Source organism: Gopherus evgoodei, chromosome 2 (genome assembly GCF_007399415.2).
Source record: "Gopherus evgoodei ecotype Sinaloan lineage chromosome 2, rGopEvg1_v1.p, whole genome shotgun sequence".
NCBI classification, from domain to species: Eukaryota; Metazoa; Chordata; order Testudines; family Testudinidae; genus Gopherus; species Gopherus evgoodei.
Genome location: NC_044323.1, coordinates 194,636,387 through 194,656,279, shown reverse-complemented (window position 1 = coordinate 194,656,279; position 19,893 = coordinate 194,636,387). Strand labels below are relative to the sequence as shown.

General features: G+C 43.0%; 1 protein-coding gene across 3 annotated transcripts in view; it reads right to left on the bottom strand.

Annotated features, from left to right (window-relative positions):
* LOC115646615 (lysine--tRNA ligase-like) overlaps window positions 1-18,841 on the bottom strand; it is a 48,992-nt gene extending 30,151 nt beyond the window's left edge. The window contains exons 1-3 of one of the 3 annotated variants that reach the window (XM_030552642.1): window positions 18,837-18,841; window positions 8,190-8,237; window positions 3,468-3,543 (exon numbers count right to left, since the gene is read on the bottom strand). In XM_030552642.1, coding sequence (XP_030408502.1) covers window positions 3,468-3,543; window positions 8,190-8,227 — 114 coding nt within the window. In that variant the 5' untranslated portion in view covers window positions 8,228-8,237; window positions 18,837-18,841. Of the gene's footprint in view, window positions 1-3,467; window positions 3,544-8,189; window positions 8,238-10,189; window positions 10,207-11,224; window positions 11,524-18,836 lie in introns of those variants that run through there. The other 2 variants (XM_030552641.1, XM_030552643.1) reach the window with 2 other exon arrangements.
* Window positions 18,842-19,893: the final 1,052 nt, after the last annotated feature.

Sequence of the window (19,893 nt, the reverse complement as noted above, 5' to 3'; positions counted from 1 at the left end):
ACAGGATTACACTTGCAATATGCTGTTTTTTCATATTTGCAACAGTTGCCAGGCTTCCCATTCCTGTAATATACCTGAGCTAGCATACGCCAGAAACTATTTTCTCTGACACACTGAGCTGTTTCCAGCAGTTTCAATTCATCAGAATAAAGCACAGGCAGTTTTACTTCAATAGAGGACTTTGGTATTGATTTATAGGCTGGATTAAACTTTTCCCCTTTGATGGCTATTGACTTGATTCCCAGCTATAAATTATATGTGGAATCACAACATTACAGCTTATACAATCGATTGCTAAGAATCTACAGCAGTGGAAATGGAAGTAAAAGCCTTTATTATTAAGGCCTCTGCAAAAAGGGAGTTCACATATTAAAGTCAAAATACTAGGATAATTGCAATCATTCAGCTGGCCTACTGTTTGATGTCACAGGAGACATTTAAGCAGCAACCGTTAGGTAACATCAACCATCTGTTTGGCAGTAAGTAACACTGGACAATTTATTAAACGGCAGTGTGATTCAGAGGAAAGGATAAGAACCCTTTTGAAGGTTTTACCATTGAAACTCCATGCCTTTCCTAAAAACCAGTTGAAAAAACAACATAGGTATGCAATGTTGCTGTAACTGTGTTGGTCCCAGGCTATTAGACAGACTAGGTGGGTGAGTTAATATTTTCTTGGACTACTGTTTGTGAGACAAAAGGTTTTGAGCTTTTACACTGAGCTCCTCTCTGTGTAGCTGAAAAGCTTCTCTCTCTCACCAACAGAAGTCAGTCCAAAAAAAGATAATGGAGAGTAGCTGCTCTTTACAGTGCTTTAATGTAATGGTTGTTAAGATTTTAATTTAACTCCCGTTCATGATTCTAAACTCTTCTGCAATCCAAAAATCAACACACCCACGATGTTCAAACTGTGAAGTCAGCTGAGCAACTGACCACAATAAATCAGCTTTTGCCATTAACTTCAGTTATGTTACTATAAAATCCAGCCTCAGCCTCAGAGAAAACATTGATGGTAAAAAAAAATAACCAAACCAAACCAAACCAAAAAACCACTGCTTTGTTCCAGGCTAGCCTCTATAAAACTGAAGAGCCATATGTTGCTCTTGGGGGTAAGGACTCACACCACCATAGGAAGAGGTTACATACATCTGTGAGGCCACACAGATGCCATTTTGGCTTAAAGTGGAGCTATAATATCGAGCTTGAGCAATGGGCCTCAGTTGCTGAGCAGATTCTTACAGATTTCTTCTAACACAGCTGTATCCCTTGTTCTTCAACCAAAAAAACCACTCACCACGCAACAGTACATTTTGTTTATGTAATTCAGGTACAAATCTTCCTGAAATTATATCCCTCACTGTTATTTTACATTGGGCTGTATTCACCTTCTAGTAGAGTTCTAACTAGCCTGAGCACTAACTGGCATGAATTCCAGATGATTCACAAGCATACACGGGGAAGTCTGAAATATTTGGAGGTGGATGTCTATTCTAGACCAATGGAAGAAAAATTTCATTTGAACATAAATCTTTGTTCTATCATCTGTTCCAAACAGCTGAAGTGTTGAAGAGCTAAAAGGCAAACATCAGAATAGGATGGTCACCATAGCAGAGTAAATCACAATGGGACACAAATACCTTCTGTAACATATGAATAAGAACTCTGAGCTGACATTCCAAACTTGATATCCCATCAAACACTGTGTCCTTTTGAAGCCAATATATAATCAAGTGAGGAGGAAAAGAGGAACAAAGAAAATATTTTACTACATACATATCTGCTCCTTATCTACACATATTGCTCACGAGCAGCAATATTCTACCTTGTGACGTTACTAATTCCTTCACCTCTGCAAGGCAATTGGCTTTACTGAATGAACCAAGGGCATTTTTTTCCAATGTAAATACAGAGTAATCATTTATACTATCACCTCCTTCACACACACCCATGTGCTGGCGTGGAAAAACTGGCTGCTCCTCCCTTCTCAGCTCCCTCCTGCAACCCAAACAGCTAAACTGAAAGTGATGTATTCAAGGTTACATTTAATACTATTGGAGGCTAAATAAGGAGCAGAGTATTCAGGACTTGTTCTCTTCACTGATGTGGAGTCTCATCATTAGGAAAGTGAAGCTGTATGTCTCAGTAATCCTGCCGCTGCTGCCTTGCTATGCTACAATTTGTATAGCAGCTTATAATAATGTGTAAATGTAATGCCAACAGACCCCAGTTGTTGGCGGCTGGGATCATATCGGGCACCTTTGGAGCTTAGCTCATGTGGTAGAAGCTCATGTGGTAGAAGCCAACTAGTTGTTCGTGAAGACTGTAGAGCAGACTCATTTAACTCTCTAAGTGGTCTCGGTGCCACTAGATGGGACAGAACATCACACCCAGAAGGTCTGTGGGTTACATACAATCAATTTTACTATATAAAATGTTGGCCAACATTTTCAAATATGGGTCAGGTGAATTGGTAGTGTACTACAGAATCTATTTGAAATAAATTATTAGTGGTCTCAGGATAGCCAGCTTTCTTCCTGCTTTGTACCAGGACAGCAGAACAAAGTAATAGGAACAGGAGTCAGAGTTGGTGCTGTGGTGATTTTGACCAATTCTGATGTTAATATACTGGAGATAGAGATAAACATCTTGTGGGATTCAATTAAAAAACAATTAATATCATAAATGAATAATCAAAAGTTGCCTCTGCATCATATTGTGAAATAAGTTTGTATACGGTACCATAATTTACCTGTCACTTTACAGACCTAAAGAAAAAAAGAAACAGATCCTACCCTAAAGAGCTTATAGTGTTAGGGTTAGATTGAAAAAATTGTACACAATATTGCACAGCTTCAGGAGCTATTTCCTGAGACAGACTTCTTCCTGGAACTCCCAGCATGCAGGAGGAACAAAATTACTGCTACAATCTTTAAGAAATTTTAAGTCAATTTCTTACTGAATTAAGTTTAAAAACAAAAAACAAAAACAAAAAAAAATGTAAACAGTATTGCCCTGCTGGCCAGAGATGACCTATACCTGTTGAAAGCCCACCTGCAGAATAGCTTGAATCATGCCTCGCCCTCCCAGCTGTCCTCCCCGCCCTTACCCTGTCTCCCATCCCAGAAAGCAGCAGCCCTCTCCCTTCTGCTTCCAGGTTTTGCTGCCTCTTCCTGTGGGACACAGCTCACTGGCTCTGGCCTGGTCGCATGTGTGACCACGTGGGGCTGTCCTCTGCTAGGTCCAGCAGCCCCCTAGCAGCAGCCAGCAGCTCTGCAGAGCCAATTCTGCGGGAAAAATTAAACTCGGTGCAGAACATTAATTCTGCATTATGCAGTGGCACAATTTGCCCAGGAGCAATAGACAAAATCTTCTTTGAGGGGCCATTAGCAGCACATCTTGAAAGATTCAAAACAGTTTTAAGTCTGGTTCTCCTTATACTCAGTTATAGTTCAGCAGGGAATACCCACCTGGGGCCCATATTCCTCTTCAGGTTCTTCTTTTCCCTGGTCAGACACAGTCTTGGGCTTAGTTGTTTGAAAATCCCTGCAAAAGAAGAATCTCCACAGTGAATTCACATTGAACTTTCAGAGGGCACTGCCAGTTCTTGTAGTCCAGTATTCTGCACACACACACACCCCAAAAAAGTTAAATATATTTTTAAGGGGGTTGGTTATAAACCCTAATATGAATGATTTCCCCCACACACACACAATTTCTTTTTGTCAATGAAACAGCAATGCCAACTCTAAGCTTTCAAAAATCATGATTCAAGCTCCCAAAACTCATAAGATTTAAAAAATAATACATTTAGGATTTTTTTTATTTGCCTTCTTGGTTTTGAGCATTTATGTTTCATGCTTGCAAACTTTCCTCCACAGCAGCGAGGGTTAGAAATTTGTTTTTGTTTAAATCAAAGCTGAGATTCTTAGATAATCCCCTGACTCCAGAAGCTGAGGCTTTATGAAGAATAAAGCCTCATGATAAAAATCATGAGAGCTGGCAACAGTGAGAAAAATAAGTGTCTTTTATTTAGGGTCAAACGCAGCAGCATTGTTCCAAACCCATGAGGATCGAAGTGAAACTGAAAAGAATAGAACTATAAACAAAAGTAAATTACCATTGACCAAGCCTAATGAAATGCAAGAAGTGAACCAAAAAGTTGAGGTAGGGACTAGTATATTCATTATATTAAGATGAAAACATTTTAAATATCTAGTTATTAGTAACAAGTGAGGCTTTTTATATATGAAATCTTAATGTAATAGTGTGACTTAAAATCAAGCTTTTGTTTTTAGTCATATTGAGGGAATTTAATCAAATTTGTTATTGATCATGCTATGTATCTGAGAGGCTACACAAAGACTACATAGCAAGTGAACCAATGCCCTAGTATGCCTCTAGAGGTGATATATTTCAGACATAAATCTGAGGTCCTGCCATTTGTGATCTTTAAAGATCCCATGACAACTGCTATAGAAATTCAGGTGTTAACTACAGGGTTCTGGCCAAATTCAGATCAGATAGTTACATTCCATTAACCTAAATTTCCCCTGAAGTTTTAAGTGGAAAAAAGTTATTTTTCCTGGCCAGGCATTTATGTCCTGAACTGTTGGTTGCTTTATTCCTGAGAGTGGGAGGAAACAGGGATTGTTTTAAATGTTGTTGTTCACTGTATAATGGCTGCCTTCAGAAAGATCAGTCATCATGATTATGTTTAGTAACAATGGGCCTGATCCTGAGAGCCAGGAGTCAGTGGGAGCTGGGTTGCTCTTATCAAATCTCAGGATTCAGGCCCCTTAATGTTTAAAAAATTATTAATACAAAATGGGCCCTGATTTATTATTGCCCTGCAGCCCTTTTACTCCAGCGAGGCTAGCAAAAAGGAAACCTAGGGCAGGTGCAAGGCCCCCACCTTTGGGCAATACTCCTGGCGCAGAAAAGCTCTACTAATGCTGTGTCATCTCTATTCCAAACCTGGGCCCAGTTGGTGTAGGGTACAGGTGGAAGAGGCAGATTGGGGGTGGGAAGGTGTTGCTGGAGAAGATGTAGTCCACTGGCAATTCTATGTCCCTGCAAAGCCTCACAAGGGCCTTTGCAAAAGGGGTGCAAGTTACAGTAGCACTGTTGATTGCACTGTGCCTGTGCAGGGATGGATCTGGCCCTGTGCGGGGCTAGTGACTTCAGGTTGCAACATCCAGTACTGTTCACTAACGATCAACAAGTGGGCTGATTGCCTAAAATGTTTTAAGTGTTGAGTTTTCTGGAGGATTCATCCCCAATTGATTGCCAGCCACTATTGCCAGGGGTACCTTCCTTGTCCTGCAGGACTCAAAGCAGAATTTCCATCAGTATCAGCTGCAGATTTCTGCCTGTACTGACAATAAATCAGCTACCTATGGCACTGACATTGGCTCAGAACTTTGCAGTGTCTCAACCACAGATAGAGTCTTCACATCAGCAGCCTTATCTGATCCTTGATCCTAAGGATCCTTGAATCAGTTTGACTGTGAATAGAAAACTGGAGGGTAAATCCACTTTAGTTTCAGATGCAAAGAATACTCCAACATAATAGCACTATATAACAGCTAGATGGTGCTATTATGTTGGAGTATTCTTTGCATCTGAATCTAAAGCGGATTTACTCTCCAGTTTTCTGCTTAACGGAGCCATGCAGACAACATTGATATTAAACTCAATCCTGTAGGATCATCACAGGGACTTTGAAACGGACTCCCACACTGTCAGTGGACTGCCTCACAGGGATTGTATCACCATTAGTGAGACAGCATACCATCAATAAAAAACGACACAAAAAACAGGTGCATGATCTAAGACATCCATTGCATGGATACATTCTACCACCCAAGAGGCAGAAGTCCAGAAAGAGCTTTGCCTCTGAAAATCCTTACCCCAAAATACCATCATGGAAGGCTACAGAGTTACAAGAAATGCCAGTGATCCCAGAGAATCTGCTTCATTCAGGACAACTCCCTCCAGGCACTGACCTCAAAGGAAAAAAACACTGGTGTATTCTAAATCGAGGGAGAGCTGGGGTGGCAAAGACCTATGACAACATGATCAGGTGGAAGATGAGGAACACGTCCGAACAGGAATGCAGAGAGGCTAGTGAAACACTTGTTCACTGCCCCCAACAACATCCTATACCCTGAGGAACTATTTGTGATAAGTGACAACAACAAGTCTTGGATGTGGTTTTGGAGCAATGACCTATGATTAACCACTGGTATATAGGGACCAGATCCTCAGCTTCTGAAGATCAGCTAAAAAAAGCTATGCTGGTTAGATATTCAGCTGGTATAAATCAGTGTATCTCCATCTATTTTGATGGCGTTATGTTGATTGACATCAGATGAAGATCTGGCCCTGTGAATTCTTAACTGCCACAATAGAGACCCATAACTAGAAATCAGATACATGGGGAAGAAATTTCTTAACAAAGCAATCATATAAAACTATGATTTCCTCACAATCCACTGAATGTACACAACATCCTGCACCTATGCACTGCTGCCCAGAACCAACAGGTTACATGTAAGGAATGGACACATTCTTATCTGCCAAGAGATAATCTTGGACACTGTTCTAAATTCATTCCTTCACTAGGAAAGGAAACTTTCCTCCTCTTTGATGATTCTTCCAGAAATCAAATATTGTAAAAAAACAATCCAAAACTGCTTGAAGTATGTGTGTCCATTGCCATTCACAACCATAAAACCTAACACTTGAAATCTGATGTTGCTCCACTCTCTTCAAAAATGCATCACTACATTGTGATTTGCTCCTTTGGCCCCTGAAATTGTTTTCTAACTGTCTAGTGTCTTCACACTATGTTACAGTATTGCACACATAGGCACTTTATCCCAAAATTATGGCAAAGGAAAAACAGATGAAAGATATCCGTGGATTTGTTTTCTCAGTCTTCCTAAACCAGAAACATCTTCAATCCAAAAGTTAACTACTTGTAGCCCAGCTAATCTTTACAAAAAAAGTGTTATAACAAAATTATAGTTCTTCCATCATCATATACAGTTTTTCTTATTGACTATAGCGACGTATAAAACCGGGAAAATGGGTTCCGTCTAAGATTGATTACTATCATAAGTATGGAAGTATGACAATCAAAGCAGCTGATTTGGGCAAACCATTGATATTTTTACTGGTGTATCTAAAAGGACCTTTTAATACTCTAAGATGTACTATCAGGGGAAAGAAGAAGCTGCTTCACTGGATACACCTGACATTGTTAGGAACCAGCTTGAAACTATTTCCCATATTGGTCTATTCCTTCAAGAACTGGGTCCTGTGTAAAACCTGGGATGGATTCTTTGGAGTCATCACTACTTTGATTATTATAGTGTCCTGGCCCCATAATGGAAAAAACTTCCAGTGCCTTCAGTGAGTGACTTTCACCTCGGTCTGCAGTTGGGTGACTCATTCCATGATATTATGTAAAATTGCAGAATTGCCTGTAATTCATCCCTGAAAGTCAGTAGACAGACTCTATTCTTATCTCAAGAGAAAGAAGACATTTAAAAGTAGAAATAGAGACACAACCATAGCAATTAATGTGCTGCATCACAAAGAGGTGGCCACGAATCATAGAAATATAGTAAGTAGAGCTGAATCATATCTATCCCACCCACTAAAGAAGAAACAGCCCATTAGTCTCAAAACATGTATTTTCTGTCCAGAGTAGTTGAAAATATCAAAGTGTGAAAAGCATATTTACTAGATTTTCTACTACCAAAATTAAAGAGAAAGTAGATTTTCTATTTTCCAGTTTGCAAGTCCATAGCAGAGGAAGCACGTGCCTGGAGCGGTACATGCTAAGGGGTGGCATTCCATCCATTCTTGGGGCGGCATAGTCCGGGTGACTTTTGCTTCGCCAGTTAGGTTGGGAGTACGAGCGACTTTTTTTTTTCCCCCTTTGTTGGGGCAGCAAAAATGGTAGAGCCAGCCCTGGTTGTAATCATAATAGCACCTAGCATTTATTAGAGTGCTTTATATGTTAATGAACTGACATTTAATAATTAGTTTCAAAACAACAAATAAATTAGAACTGGAATATTTTCACTAAAAAAAAAAATCAAAATTTGAAAAAAAGCTGAATTTCAATTTTTTTTACAACACTTCACATAATGATGGCATATCTGACAACAATAACTTACCCTGAAGAGGCAGCTGAAGTCTTTCCTTTATCTGTCATCTTTGCAAAGCTGAGAATAGATGAAGTTACAGCATAAGAATTCTGCCTAGAATGCTTGATCTATCCCCCCACTTTGCTTTATATGAACACTTGGAGGCAGTCATGTGAGTATCACAGAGATTTAAAAAGTGAAAGTTAAACTTCATGCTCTGCCCTAAAGAGTGATATATAAACCAAAGCCAAAAGTTTAGATGCTGAAATGTGTGACTTCTCTTATTTTTATGGGCACCTATAAAGATTAAGAAATTGAAAATGAGGGGATAACACATATAACATATGGGGATTTTAACTGGGGTCCAAATGGTTAAAGATTAAAGACATCTCCTCTTTCACTTTCCCTATCAAAATATAAACACCATTATCTACAGACTTGGAGTCACCACCCATTTACTGGAAAAGAGTCTTATTCCTTTAATTCAATACAATGTGGTGTCACAGTGCCAGTTTCTTCATGTATTCAGCCCAGAGGACCAGGAAGAAACATACAGTACTTCCCATTGTTAAATGCTTACAGGAATTATGTTTTACTCTGACTCTTAGAGGTGCACCCCTGTGCATTGCACTCTTCAAGCAGTTTCCCCAGCTTGTTCTGGAATTAGACAAGTATTCACATCACAATACCCTGGGGTGGGCGGGGAGGAGAAGGAGTGAAGATCCTCAGCTGGCATAAGTCAGCATAAATCCACTGAAACACATTAAACCAGCATGGTCAAACAGACTCGATTCTATCCAAGTCAAGGGGATCAGAAAGATCTTCCCCATGAGCAATTGTTTTACTTAAGGGTAACATCTCCAGGAAAGCATCTGAGACTAAAATATCGGAGTACTTAAGTTATAGTATTCACAAGCAACGTGCAGAGCAAATCATACAACAGAGAATGTTAAAGAAAGACATATATAGGCAGGGGTATGGTTTCACTATTATGGGGGACTTTCCTGGCTTCTGCACTACCCCGGTGAAGTGGGCTAGTGAAAGGATCTGAGTCCTCGTTCCCACTTCCTTTACCTAGATGCCTCCCTGCCCTTGAGGGCTCCCCTTCCACTCTCCTGTCTGGCAAAGTCCTCGTAACCCCAACAAGGCTGGGCCCAGGATTCCTAGGGGGCTCAACTCCCAATCCTGCTGTGGTTGCCTAGGACAGGGGCTAGGGTGTCCCCACTCCAGGGCACTCTCTCTGCACTGGGCACCTCCCTGACCCACTGATCATTTCATACAATTTAAAGCAAATACAAGTTGTTTAATTAACAATTAATTTAAAAAAAGAATAAGGAAAAATGAGAAAGGTTAAAGGAAAACATCACTCGGCTCTGTGGGAGGGAACATTACAAACAGTGTCTCTGGACATCAGGGCACTTCACAGTCTGTTCCTTGTAGGTGCCAGCAGGGATAGCGCTTCCATTTAGGTGGCCTAGGCAATTGCCTAGGGTGCCAGGATTATTGGGGGGCGGCATTTTGCCGGGGGGGTGGCGGCAGGCAGCTCCGGTTGACCTGCCGCAGTTGTGCCTGCGGACGGTCAGCTGGTCCCGCGGCTCCGGTGGACCTCCCGCAGGCACGACTGTGGCAGCTCCACTGGAGCTGCGGGACCAGCACGCGGGGCGGCGAAATGGCCATGCGCCTAGGAGGCTAAAAATACTCGCGCTGGTCCTGGGTCCCAGGTCTCCTTCTCAGGCTCTGGCTGTGCTGCAGGGATACTACAGATTGGACACTTGCAATGGTGGTGACCACACACCTCCAGGCTTTGGGTGGTGGGACCCTACTTCCCAGCATTAGCCCCCCATCGGGTTAAGATCCCCCTCCCAGTCTGGCCTGCAAGGATCCTTGCTGGTGGTGTCTTTCTGTGCTGGGCCCTTTGCCCAAGGTCCCCCCAGTTGCTCACCACACCTGGCTTGGTGGCTGCAGCTCTGCTCCCAGCACAGGATCTGCTCTCTCCCTGGGCTGTCTCTGGCTCTGCTCCCAACTCTGACCTGCTTTGTGAGCTGCTTTTCTGGCCCCTCTGGATCTGGCATGGCTCTGCTCTCCAGCTCAGCTTGGGCCCCTGCTTTCTCCTTAGCTCGGCCCCACTCTGTCTGACTCAGGCAATTCCAGCTCAGATGGAGGATGGGACATCCCTGGCCTCCTGACTCCCTGATTAGCCTGCCTGCCCTGTCAATCAGGCTCAGAGGCTGAGGCTGACCTGGAGTACTGACCTCTCCCCAATCTTTTAGTGCTGGGAGCTAGCCAATCAAAACACCCCCTGAATGTTAGTAAGGGGGCAACAGTCCCCTTACACATATAATAGGAATATATGTATAAAATGGCTACCTAGGTTCACTTGATCAATAACTCAGCTGGTCAAAGATTTTCAAATTATTGAAGTTGCTATAAGTACAAGAGGAAAACTCGTAAATACAGTTAGTAAAGTGGTTGAAAGAATCATACCATTTCTAATCCCCCTCTCTGCTAGGAGCTGAAAACCAGGCCTGAAGTGTGAGAGCATATACTAGTGCTTCCATTTAAATTTCTCAGGGCCCAGCCATGACATTTCCTGGCAAGATATAGATACATTTTGAATGACCCCCTCCCCTATATGTAGGTTCATGGTTGTGTGCTCAAAGGTGATAAGGGCTGGGGGTATTATTCATTATAGTTTAAGAGTTGGCTCATTTCTGCACAAACTGCCTATAATAAGGTGACATGTTTCCAGATAATTTTCAATAGAAGTGGGGCCTGATCAATCATCAGTTGGGCATAGATTTCCTTTCCTGTACCAGCGATTGATCTGTAACTACCCATTTAACCAGTAATCAATAATATCCCTTCAGGGCCTTCCACCCAGCTAAACTTTCCTTCCATCATAGAAATAGGCAGGTTTAAAATTTCATGTCTCACTGAAAAACAAACATAAAAGGGGGAAAGTATACCCAAAAAAAAATAAATTTAGTGTGTCATGCTCAGGGCTGTCCAATATTTTTGCCTCAAAACTAGGCAAAATTCACTCAGTTTTAGATTTTGATACATACCCAAAACTCTCCAAGATAGAAGAAAACTTGGACTACCCAGGGAATCCACCCAACTGTGCTCCGGACAGCCATCTTCTCCACACAGACCTTTAGGTGTCTTCCAGAGGGGAAAGTTGCCTGTTACCACTACTTCCAATATCTTCAAGAAGCAACCAACTGCCCCACTTCCCCTTCCTAAGCTTGTCTGAGGGCAGCCAGCTGATCCACCCTCCCCTCTTCTGGGGGGATGGCTGATTACCCCATGCCTTAGTGTGGCTCTGATCTGCAGAAAGTAGAAACACTGTCCTCAATTCATAAGAGAGGAAGGTGAAGGAGGCAAATATTATGTGTTTCAGGGGAAGGGAAATAAAATAAAGATAGGGGGAGGGACAGGATGTATGCCACCAAAGCTAGCTGTAAGAAAGGAGTGATTAATCTAAAGACTTGGAAGTCATTAGGGCTTCTGACATACTAGACATGGAGACAGGAAGACGAGGGGGAGGGGGAGAGGAACTCTCAGAGGTATCTAGGAGTCCCTAGGCTTTTCTAATGTGTGCAAGTTACTAAAAACAACTGCTCTGTGTAACTGCCCCAAACAAACCAAGGGGCCTGTGCAAAGCAGAAGCTGACCAAGCAGCAGAAATTAGATAAGAGATCTCTTTACATACATAGCATGAAGTTGTAACTCTCCTCAGGAGATTTAAAGAGCAAGTTCTAGCTTTTCTAAGACCCCAAACTTTCCTGTAACTGAGCTGACAGTCCCTTCTCTAGTTTAGCTTATGAGGAGTATACAGTAGCCATTTCTTTGGGCTTGGTTCCTTTTTCCCCTCTACTTTTAATAAAACCTTCTTTTAAGGAATTCTACTATTGGGTGGTAGTACAATCACCCTGTCCAAGAAGAAAAGAATCCATCAACCTCAAAAGGAGAGGTGCTAAAGGGTGTTGAGATTCCTTCCCAAACACTCAGTTTGACTCCAGATTTTGTCACTTATGTATTTTATTTGGCATACACCAAGGCTACTCTGAGTTGATCAGATTCAAACACAAGGTGTGGAAGCAGAGTACATCACAGATCCAATGTTACACAGAAACCCTCTTCCTTTATATACATTTACACATCACATCTACTCTACATTGCTTTACACTAGGGCTGTCAATTAATCAGTTAATTCATGCAATTAACTCAAAAAATTAATCACAATTAATCACAGTTTTAATCACACTGTTAAATAGAATACCAATTTAAATTTATTAAATATTTGAGATGTTTTTCTACATTCATATATATTGATTTAAATTACAACACAGAATACAAAATTTTATTAATATTTGCACTATAAAAATAATAAAAGAAAGTTTTTCAATCAACCTCATACAAATACTGTAGCACAATCTCTTTGTCGTGAAAGTGCAATTTACAATGTAGATTTTTTGTTTCATAACTGCATTCAAAATCAAAACAATGTAAAACTTTGAAGCCTACAAGTTCACTCAGTCCTACTTCTTGTAGCCCCACTGCTTCTTGTCCTAGCCTCAGGGATTAAAAGAGAACAATTTTTCCCCTCCCTCCTCCTTGTAACAACCTTTTATGTACTTGAAAACTGTTATTTTCCCCCCTACCCCCAGTCTTCTCTTCCCTGGACTAAACCAACCCAATTTTTCCCCATCTTCCTCATTAATAGGTCATGTTTTCTAGACCTTTAATCATTTTTGTTGCTCTTCTCTGGACTTTCTCTAATTTGTTCACATCTTTCCTGAAATGGGACTGTAATATGATGCTCTGCTCTGTTCAATGATGATAACAGGCAGCTGTGTGCGTGTGTTCCTTCTGTGTGCTGCCCTGGATCTGCACAGATAGCTGACACAGCAAACCCCAATAAAGGTACAAAGGCACCCAGCCAGGTTTATTGTCAAACAAAGTACAGTAATAGTTCCCCACAGACTCTACAGGACATACTACGAATATGTGCTTCCTGACAATGGACTGGCTCAGTCAGTGGTGGGAGTTGCCACTGGCCCCTAGGCCAGACAAAGACATCCAGTCAGGGATGCATTCTTATACACAGATACAAAGAGATTATGCATCATTGAATGCACTGAGGTACTGCCCCTCTATGCATTATGGTGTTGTCTTTCCCCTGGTACAGGTTGGTGTGAACCAACAAGTCTATCCATCATACTGAATATCCCTCGTATTGTCCTTTCATACTGTCTAGCCATCATATTGTCTTTAGGCTCGGTCTGCCTGTTCCTTGGTATCTGTGTGGGATGTGTTCGTACCAGGCGTTCTGGTGCCATCCTGGCATACATTCATCTTATTAGTGCCTACTGCAGCACCTCCTGCTGGTCTCTCAGGGAATTAGCTCGGTTTCCAGCTCTGGAGCGCCCTCTGCAGGCCAGTGATCCACCTGTCCTCTGGCCCTTGTGTCCCTCCCTGGACCCTTTTACCTGAGGTGCTGCCACCTGGCAGTAACCCCTTTCTCTTTGGGTCTCCCCGCCTCAGGAAACCCCCACCCACTATCCTCACCTTGCCTCAGTATATGGCTACTGCCAGTCATTGTCTAGCCCCCACACGCTGGAGCAGACTGCAATATCAGCCTACTCATCACTGGCAAGGTTGGGTTTAGACCTGCTGCCTTGGCCTGCCCCTTGGCTGCCCCCTGCAACACCCAGTACTTGTTTGCCTTCTGCTAGGCCGCAGCCTGGGGCTTTCCAGGCTGGAGCTCCCCAGCTCCTCTGCCTTCACCCAGCCCTACTCCACTCAGATACCCTCTCTCCAACTCCCTACAGCCAGGCCCTTCTCCCTCTACAGGGAGAGGGAGGCTGCTTGCTCCTGGCTTCCCTGGCCTTTTTATAGGGCCAGCTGGGCTCTGATTGGGGTGTGGGCCAGCTGCAGCTGCTTCCCCCAATCAACCCAGCTCTTTCCCTCCACAGCCCCAGCCCTCTGCAGGGCTGGCTTTAACCCTTCCCAGGCAGGAGCAGATGACCACCCTGCTACACTGCCAAGGATCTCTACTCACTCCCTATCCGTGGCCCCATGAAGTCCCGGGATCTGCTGGTCAACCTCCTCCTCGCCCTGGCTAAAAAGGCCATCTACACAACCAGGGAGGGGAAGTTGGCCGATGGAGACTCTGGTGACTGTGGGGCTTGTTTCCGATCCATGGTCCGTTCACGTATCCGGGCAGAGTTCCTCTGGGCAGCATCCACTGGCTCCCTTGACACCTTCGAGGAGCAGTGGGCGCTGTCCAGGATTCTCTGCTCGGTGTCCCCATCAGACTTCCTTCTTATGACCCTTTAACCTCACTCCTGTCCCTGTTCTTTTATTAGTTGTCCCCCGTAATCAGTGGGTTCTGTGGTCCGGTGGGTCCTCCCCTTAGGCTGGGGGGGGATCCTTTAGCAGTGGGCGGGTTTTGCCCACCCACTTCCCAGACACCCAATAGATACACTGCCAAAGACCCCAGGCTCCCATAATTCTCTGGGTGGCGCTGCTCATTCCTTCTTAAGTGGAGTACTTTGCATTTGTCCTTACTAAATTTCATCCTATTAACTTCAGACCATTTCTCCAGATCATTTTGAACTTTAAACTGATCCTCCAAAGCACTCGCAACTACTCAGCTTCGTATTGTCCGCAAACTGTATAACTGTGCTTTCTCTGTCATTATCTAAATCATTTAAGATATTGAACAGAACTGGACCCAGAACTGATCCCTGTGGCACCCCACTTGATATTCCCTTCCCACTTGGCTGTGAACCACTGATAAGTACTCTCTAGGAATGCTTTTCCAGCCAGTTATGCACTCACAGTACAGTAACTCCATCTAGGCTGCATTTCCCTAGTTTCTTCATGAGAAAGTCATGCAAGATATCACAAGCCTTACTAAAGTCAAGATATTCCACATCTACCACTTCCCTTCTTTCCTGGGGAAAGAAAGCTATTAAATTGTGTCAAACAAACCTCTTGACAAATCCATGCTGACTCTTACTTACACCTTATTATATTCTAGTTGTTTGCAAAGTGATTGCTTAATTTTTTGCTCCATTATCTTTTGGGGTACTGAAGTTGAGTTGGTCTGTAATTCCCTGGGTTGTCCTTATTCTCCTTTTTTATTGATTGGCACTAGATTTGCCCTTTTCCATTCCTTTGGAATCTCTCTCATCTTCCATGAGTTTTTGAAGAGATCAATGGCTCAGATCTCCTCAATCAGCTCCTTGACAGGGGCGGCAAGTTATATGTGTCATAACATTTTTCCCAGATCTGGACCTTAGCGTCCAAAATATGGGTGTTAGCATGAAAACCTCCAAGCTTAGTTACCAGCTTGGACCTGATAACACTATAAATCCCTGGCTGGTGGCACAGTGCCTAGCTCACTGTGGTCTCCCCAAAACCTTCCCTGGGGGACCCCAAGACTCAGATTTCTTGAGTCTCACAACAAAGGGGAATAAATCATTTCCCTTCCCCCTCCTCCCCTCCAGGTGTTCCCTCCCTGGGTTCCTGGAGAGATATACAGAAGCAAGCTCCGTGAATCTAAACAGAGGGACTGCACCCTCCCTGTTTCCAGTCCTGGAAAACACAAGTACCAAGAGAGCTAATCTCTCTTCCCCCCCTCACCCAGAGGGTATGCAAAGTCAGGCTTAGTAAATCTAACACAAAGAGATTTTCCTCTTGACTTCTTCCTCCCACCAATTCCCTGGTGAGCTGCAGACTCAATTCCCTGGAGTCCCCACTAAAGAAAAACTCCAACAGGTCTTAAAAAGAAAGCTTTATATAAAAAGAGAGAAAAAGGACATAAAAATGGTCTCTCTGTATTAAGGTGACAAATACACAGGGTCAATTGCTTAAAAGAAAAAAAAATGAATAAACAGCCTTATCCAAAATGAATACAATTTAACACATTCCAGCAACTACACACATGTAAATACAGAAGAAAACAATATAAACCTTATTGTCTTACTATCTTTGTACTTACAACTTGGAAACAGAAGATTAGAAAGCCAGGAGACAGAAAGATCACTCTCAGAGCCGAGAGGGTACAGACCCAAGACAAAGAACAAAGAACTCACACCCAAAACTTCCCTCCACCCAGATTTGAAAAAGTCTTGTTTCCTGATTGGTCCTCTGGTCAGGTGTTTCAGGTTACTCCTTTCCAGGTGAAAGAGACATTAACCCTTAGCCATCTGTTTATGACAATATGGGCCCATGGTGCCCAGGCTCCAGCAATATTCAGGGCCCAGGGGACCAGCTCCATCAATGTTTGGGGGCTGGGTTTCTCCCCTGGCCCTGCCTGCCACCTCTGTGCACCACCCCTGAGTGTCCCCAGAACATCCTTCTGGCTCTGCTGGCTCCTGGCATCAACTGCTGTCGCAGGGTCCTAGTGCTCCCCATCCACTAGTGCCAGAGCAGGCTGACCCTGCCCTTCTGCCTCGGCCCTTCCCTTTTCTGGTGGGACCCTCCACCATCACAGGGCCCCCCAGTCACCACTTCTGCCCCATGCTGTGCAAGGGCAGTCCCATCTCTAACCCCCATTGAGGCTACAGTGAGGGGCAGCAGCAGGGGAGGAGGTACACATGTGATGGCAGCCCGTCCCTAGCACTCATCACAAGGAGGTGAGGGGGCTTCCTGTACCTGAGAGGGACCCTAGGAGCATGTGCAGGGACAGTGGTGCAAGGTGAGTGTGCATTCAGGGAGGAGGAGGGTACCCTCTCCTAGAGCTCATTGCTGCTGTAAGGGAGAGGGCTGGGGGGGAGTCATCTTCTTTGGCCCTAGCCCTGGGGCAGCCTGCCTGCACCCCAAACTCCTCATCCCCAGCCATGCCCCACCCCAGAGGTTGCACCACCAGCCAGAGCTTTCACTCACACCCCAACCCTCTGCCCCAGTCCTGAGCCCCCTCCTGCATCATGAACCCCTCATCCCCAGCCCCGCCCCACCCCACCCCCCTGCATCCCAACCCTTTGCCTGAGCCCCTCCCACACCCCAAACCCCTAATCACCAACCCCACCCCAAAGCCCTCACATTATGACTTGGACTTGTTCTGGGCACCACCAAAAGTTATACAAACCTGTGGCCCCTATTCCTTGAGTATTCTAAGATGTATTTCATCAGGCCCTGGTGACTTGAAGACATCTAACCTGTCTCAGTAATTTTTAATTTGTTCTCTTCCTATTTTAGCCTCAGATTCTACCTCATTTTCACAAGAGTTCACTATGTTAGATGTCTAATCGCTACTAACCTTTTTGGTGAAAGCTGAAACAAAAAAGTCATTTGTCACTTCTCCCTCCCCATCCCGCTCCCCCACACACCCATTCAATAAGCCTACCCTGTCCTTGGTCTTCCTCTTTTCTCATGTATTTGTAGAATGTTTTCTTGTTACCTTTTATGTCTCTAGCTAGTTTAATCTAATTCCTAATGGCTCCCTGGGTGTTCCCTCCTATTACTTGAGCTATTTCAGACTTTGTCTCAGCTCACTAATCCATGTACTTATTTTAGTTAGCACAGACATGCTGTTGCAAAGGAGAGTTCCCAGTCCTTGCCTCTGGGGTTATTTCAGGAAGTTTTAAACACATGCTGAGATTGTTAAAGGCCTTTCAAAACTATATCTTTCCTTTTCATTGTATTTGTAAAACAACAAAAAGCCAGCTCAAAAAGCCAGAGCATGAAATGTATGCATATATTTTAATTTTACTTTTGACTTCATTTTCTGTGAGTTGCAAACTGTTGCATCAATTGTGTCACACTTTCCCTAAAAGTAGTAAAACTCAAAAGCACTAACATTGTTTTGCCTACTCAGAACCAATTCTGCACCTTCTATTCAAACAGTCAGCATCCAAAGAGAAAAGAATTCTGCAACCTCAAAAGGTGATGTCAAGATGTTTCTCCCCCCTCACCCCCAACTATGAACTTTAGGGTACAGATGTAGGGACCTGAATGAATAAACCCTAGGTTTATTTTTTACCAGCTTAGGCAAAACAGTCACTGCCACCACCAAATGTTTAAAAAAAACGTTTGAGGGAGAGCCATTTGGGAACTCTGCCTTCCCCCAATTTTCCCCAGTCCTTATCCCACATTTCCGGCCAGGATATGACTAATTTCCCTCCCCCAAGTCTCTATACCCTTTTTCCTGGGTCGACTCAAGAAAATTCCCTCCACCAATTCCTGGTGAGCCCAGATCCAAAATCTTTGGATCTTAAAACAAGGAAAAAAATCAATCAGGTTCTTAAAAGAAGACTTTTAATTAAAGAAAAAGGGGTAAAGGAATACCTCTAAGATTAGAAGGCAAGATGATCTCCCAGACAACAAATTCAAAACACAGAGGATTTCCCTCTGGGCAAAACCTTAAAGTTACACAAAAACCCAATTTGATTCTCCCTCTATGTTTGCAAAAGAAATGACAAAGAGAAAAATAAAGAAACCTACCATATTCTTATCTAAATACTCACTAATTTAAATAAGGGTTAGATGGTTGGTTTTTGGATCTCTGACTCCAGCAAAAGCACACCCAGAACAGACAAAAAAAGACTTTTTCCCTCCTCCCTCTTTGAAAGTATCTTATCTTCTTATTGGTCCTTCTGGTCAGGTGTCAGCTAGGTTATGTGAGCTTCTTAACCCTTAAGAGGTAAAAGAGGAATTAATCCTTACCTGTCTGTTTATGACACACACCCCAAATCATAGACAGTGCTGGACCACACTGGCTGTGATTTCTTCCTAAAAAGAAAAAACAGATTAATAAAACACATGCACCTTTACATATACTACTGATTATGTAAAAACTAACAATATTTTTCACATTTCAAGGACGATTTGAACCAGTTGATTTTGGGAAACTTTCATGGGAGAGTGCATCAGCTACTTGGTTAGAAGCTTCTGAAATGTGTTGTATTTCAAAATCAAAATCTTGGAGACCTAAACTCCAACAAAGAAGTTGGTTATTTTTCTTGGTGGTATGAAGCCACTTTAGCGCAGCATCGTCAGTCTGTAGTTGGAAATGCCCTCCCCAAACATACAAGCATAGCCTTGTTCTAAAGGCTTTATGGAATATAAGCTACTTTTTCCATTTTCAGTCAAAAGGTCATCTGTAGAGTTTTTCTTTCCAGAATGCTTTGTACATAGGCTAAGCTGTATAACAATAAAGTGTATTCCCAGAACACCTTGTAGTTTATTGTGGAACTTTACTAGCCGTCAAATTGTTGTAAACTTTGTACATACAAAATCTGTCAGAAGCAAGAGGTGTGCTCTGTTAAGGTTTACCATATATGAACTGTGTGTTATATACAGTTAGTGGAAATGTCACTACGGTCTAATGCTACTTGTATGCTATGGTCTACTAACGTCTAAAATGCTACATACAAAACCTAAATAAAACTGTGTAAGTTCTACAGAACTGTTTATCTGTTGTGAACAAGATGAATATAAATGAGAAAAATTGAGCTCATGATTTGGAGCAGAGTAACAATGTAATCGCTGTAAGCTTGTTCTCCAGATTTGCAAAGTATAAGGTTTTCTGTATTATGCTGCTCTATTTTTGGTTAAGATGATTGAGCCTGGTTATCTGATGTTTTGCAACACTATTGAGGGTCTATTCTTTCATTGATAAAAGACCAAGATGGTCAGCATCTCTCCTTGTGTGAGAGGTGAGCTGAAAGGTGGTTGAGTCACAAGAGTATTTTCAGGTGATTGGGAATCCTGCCCATCTCCT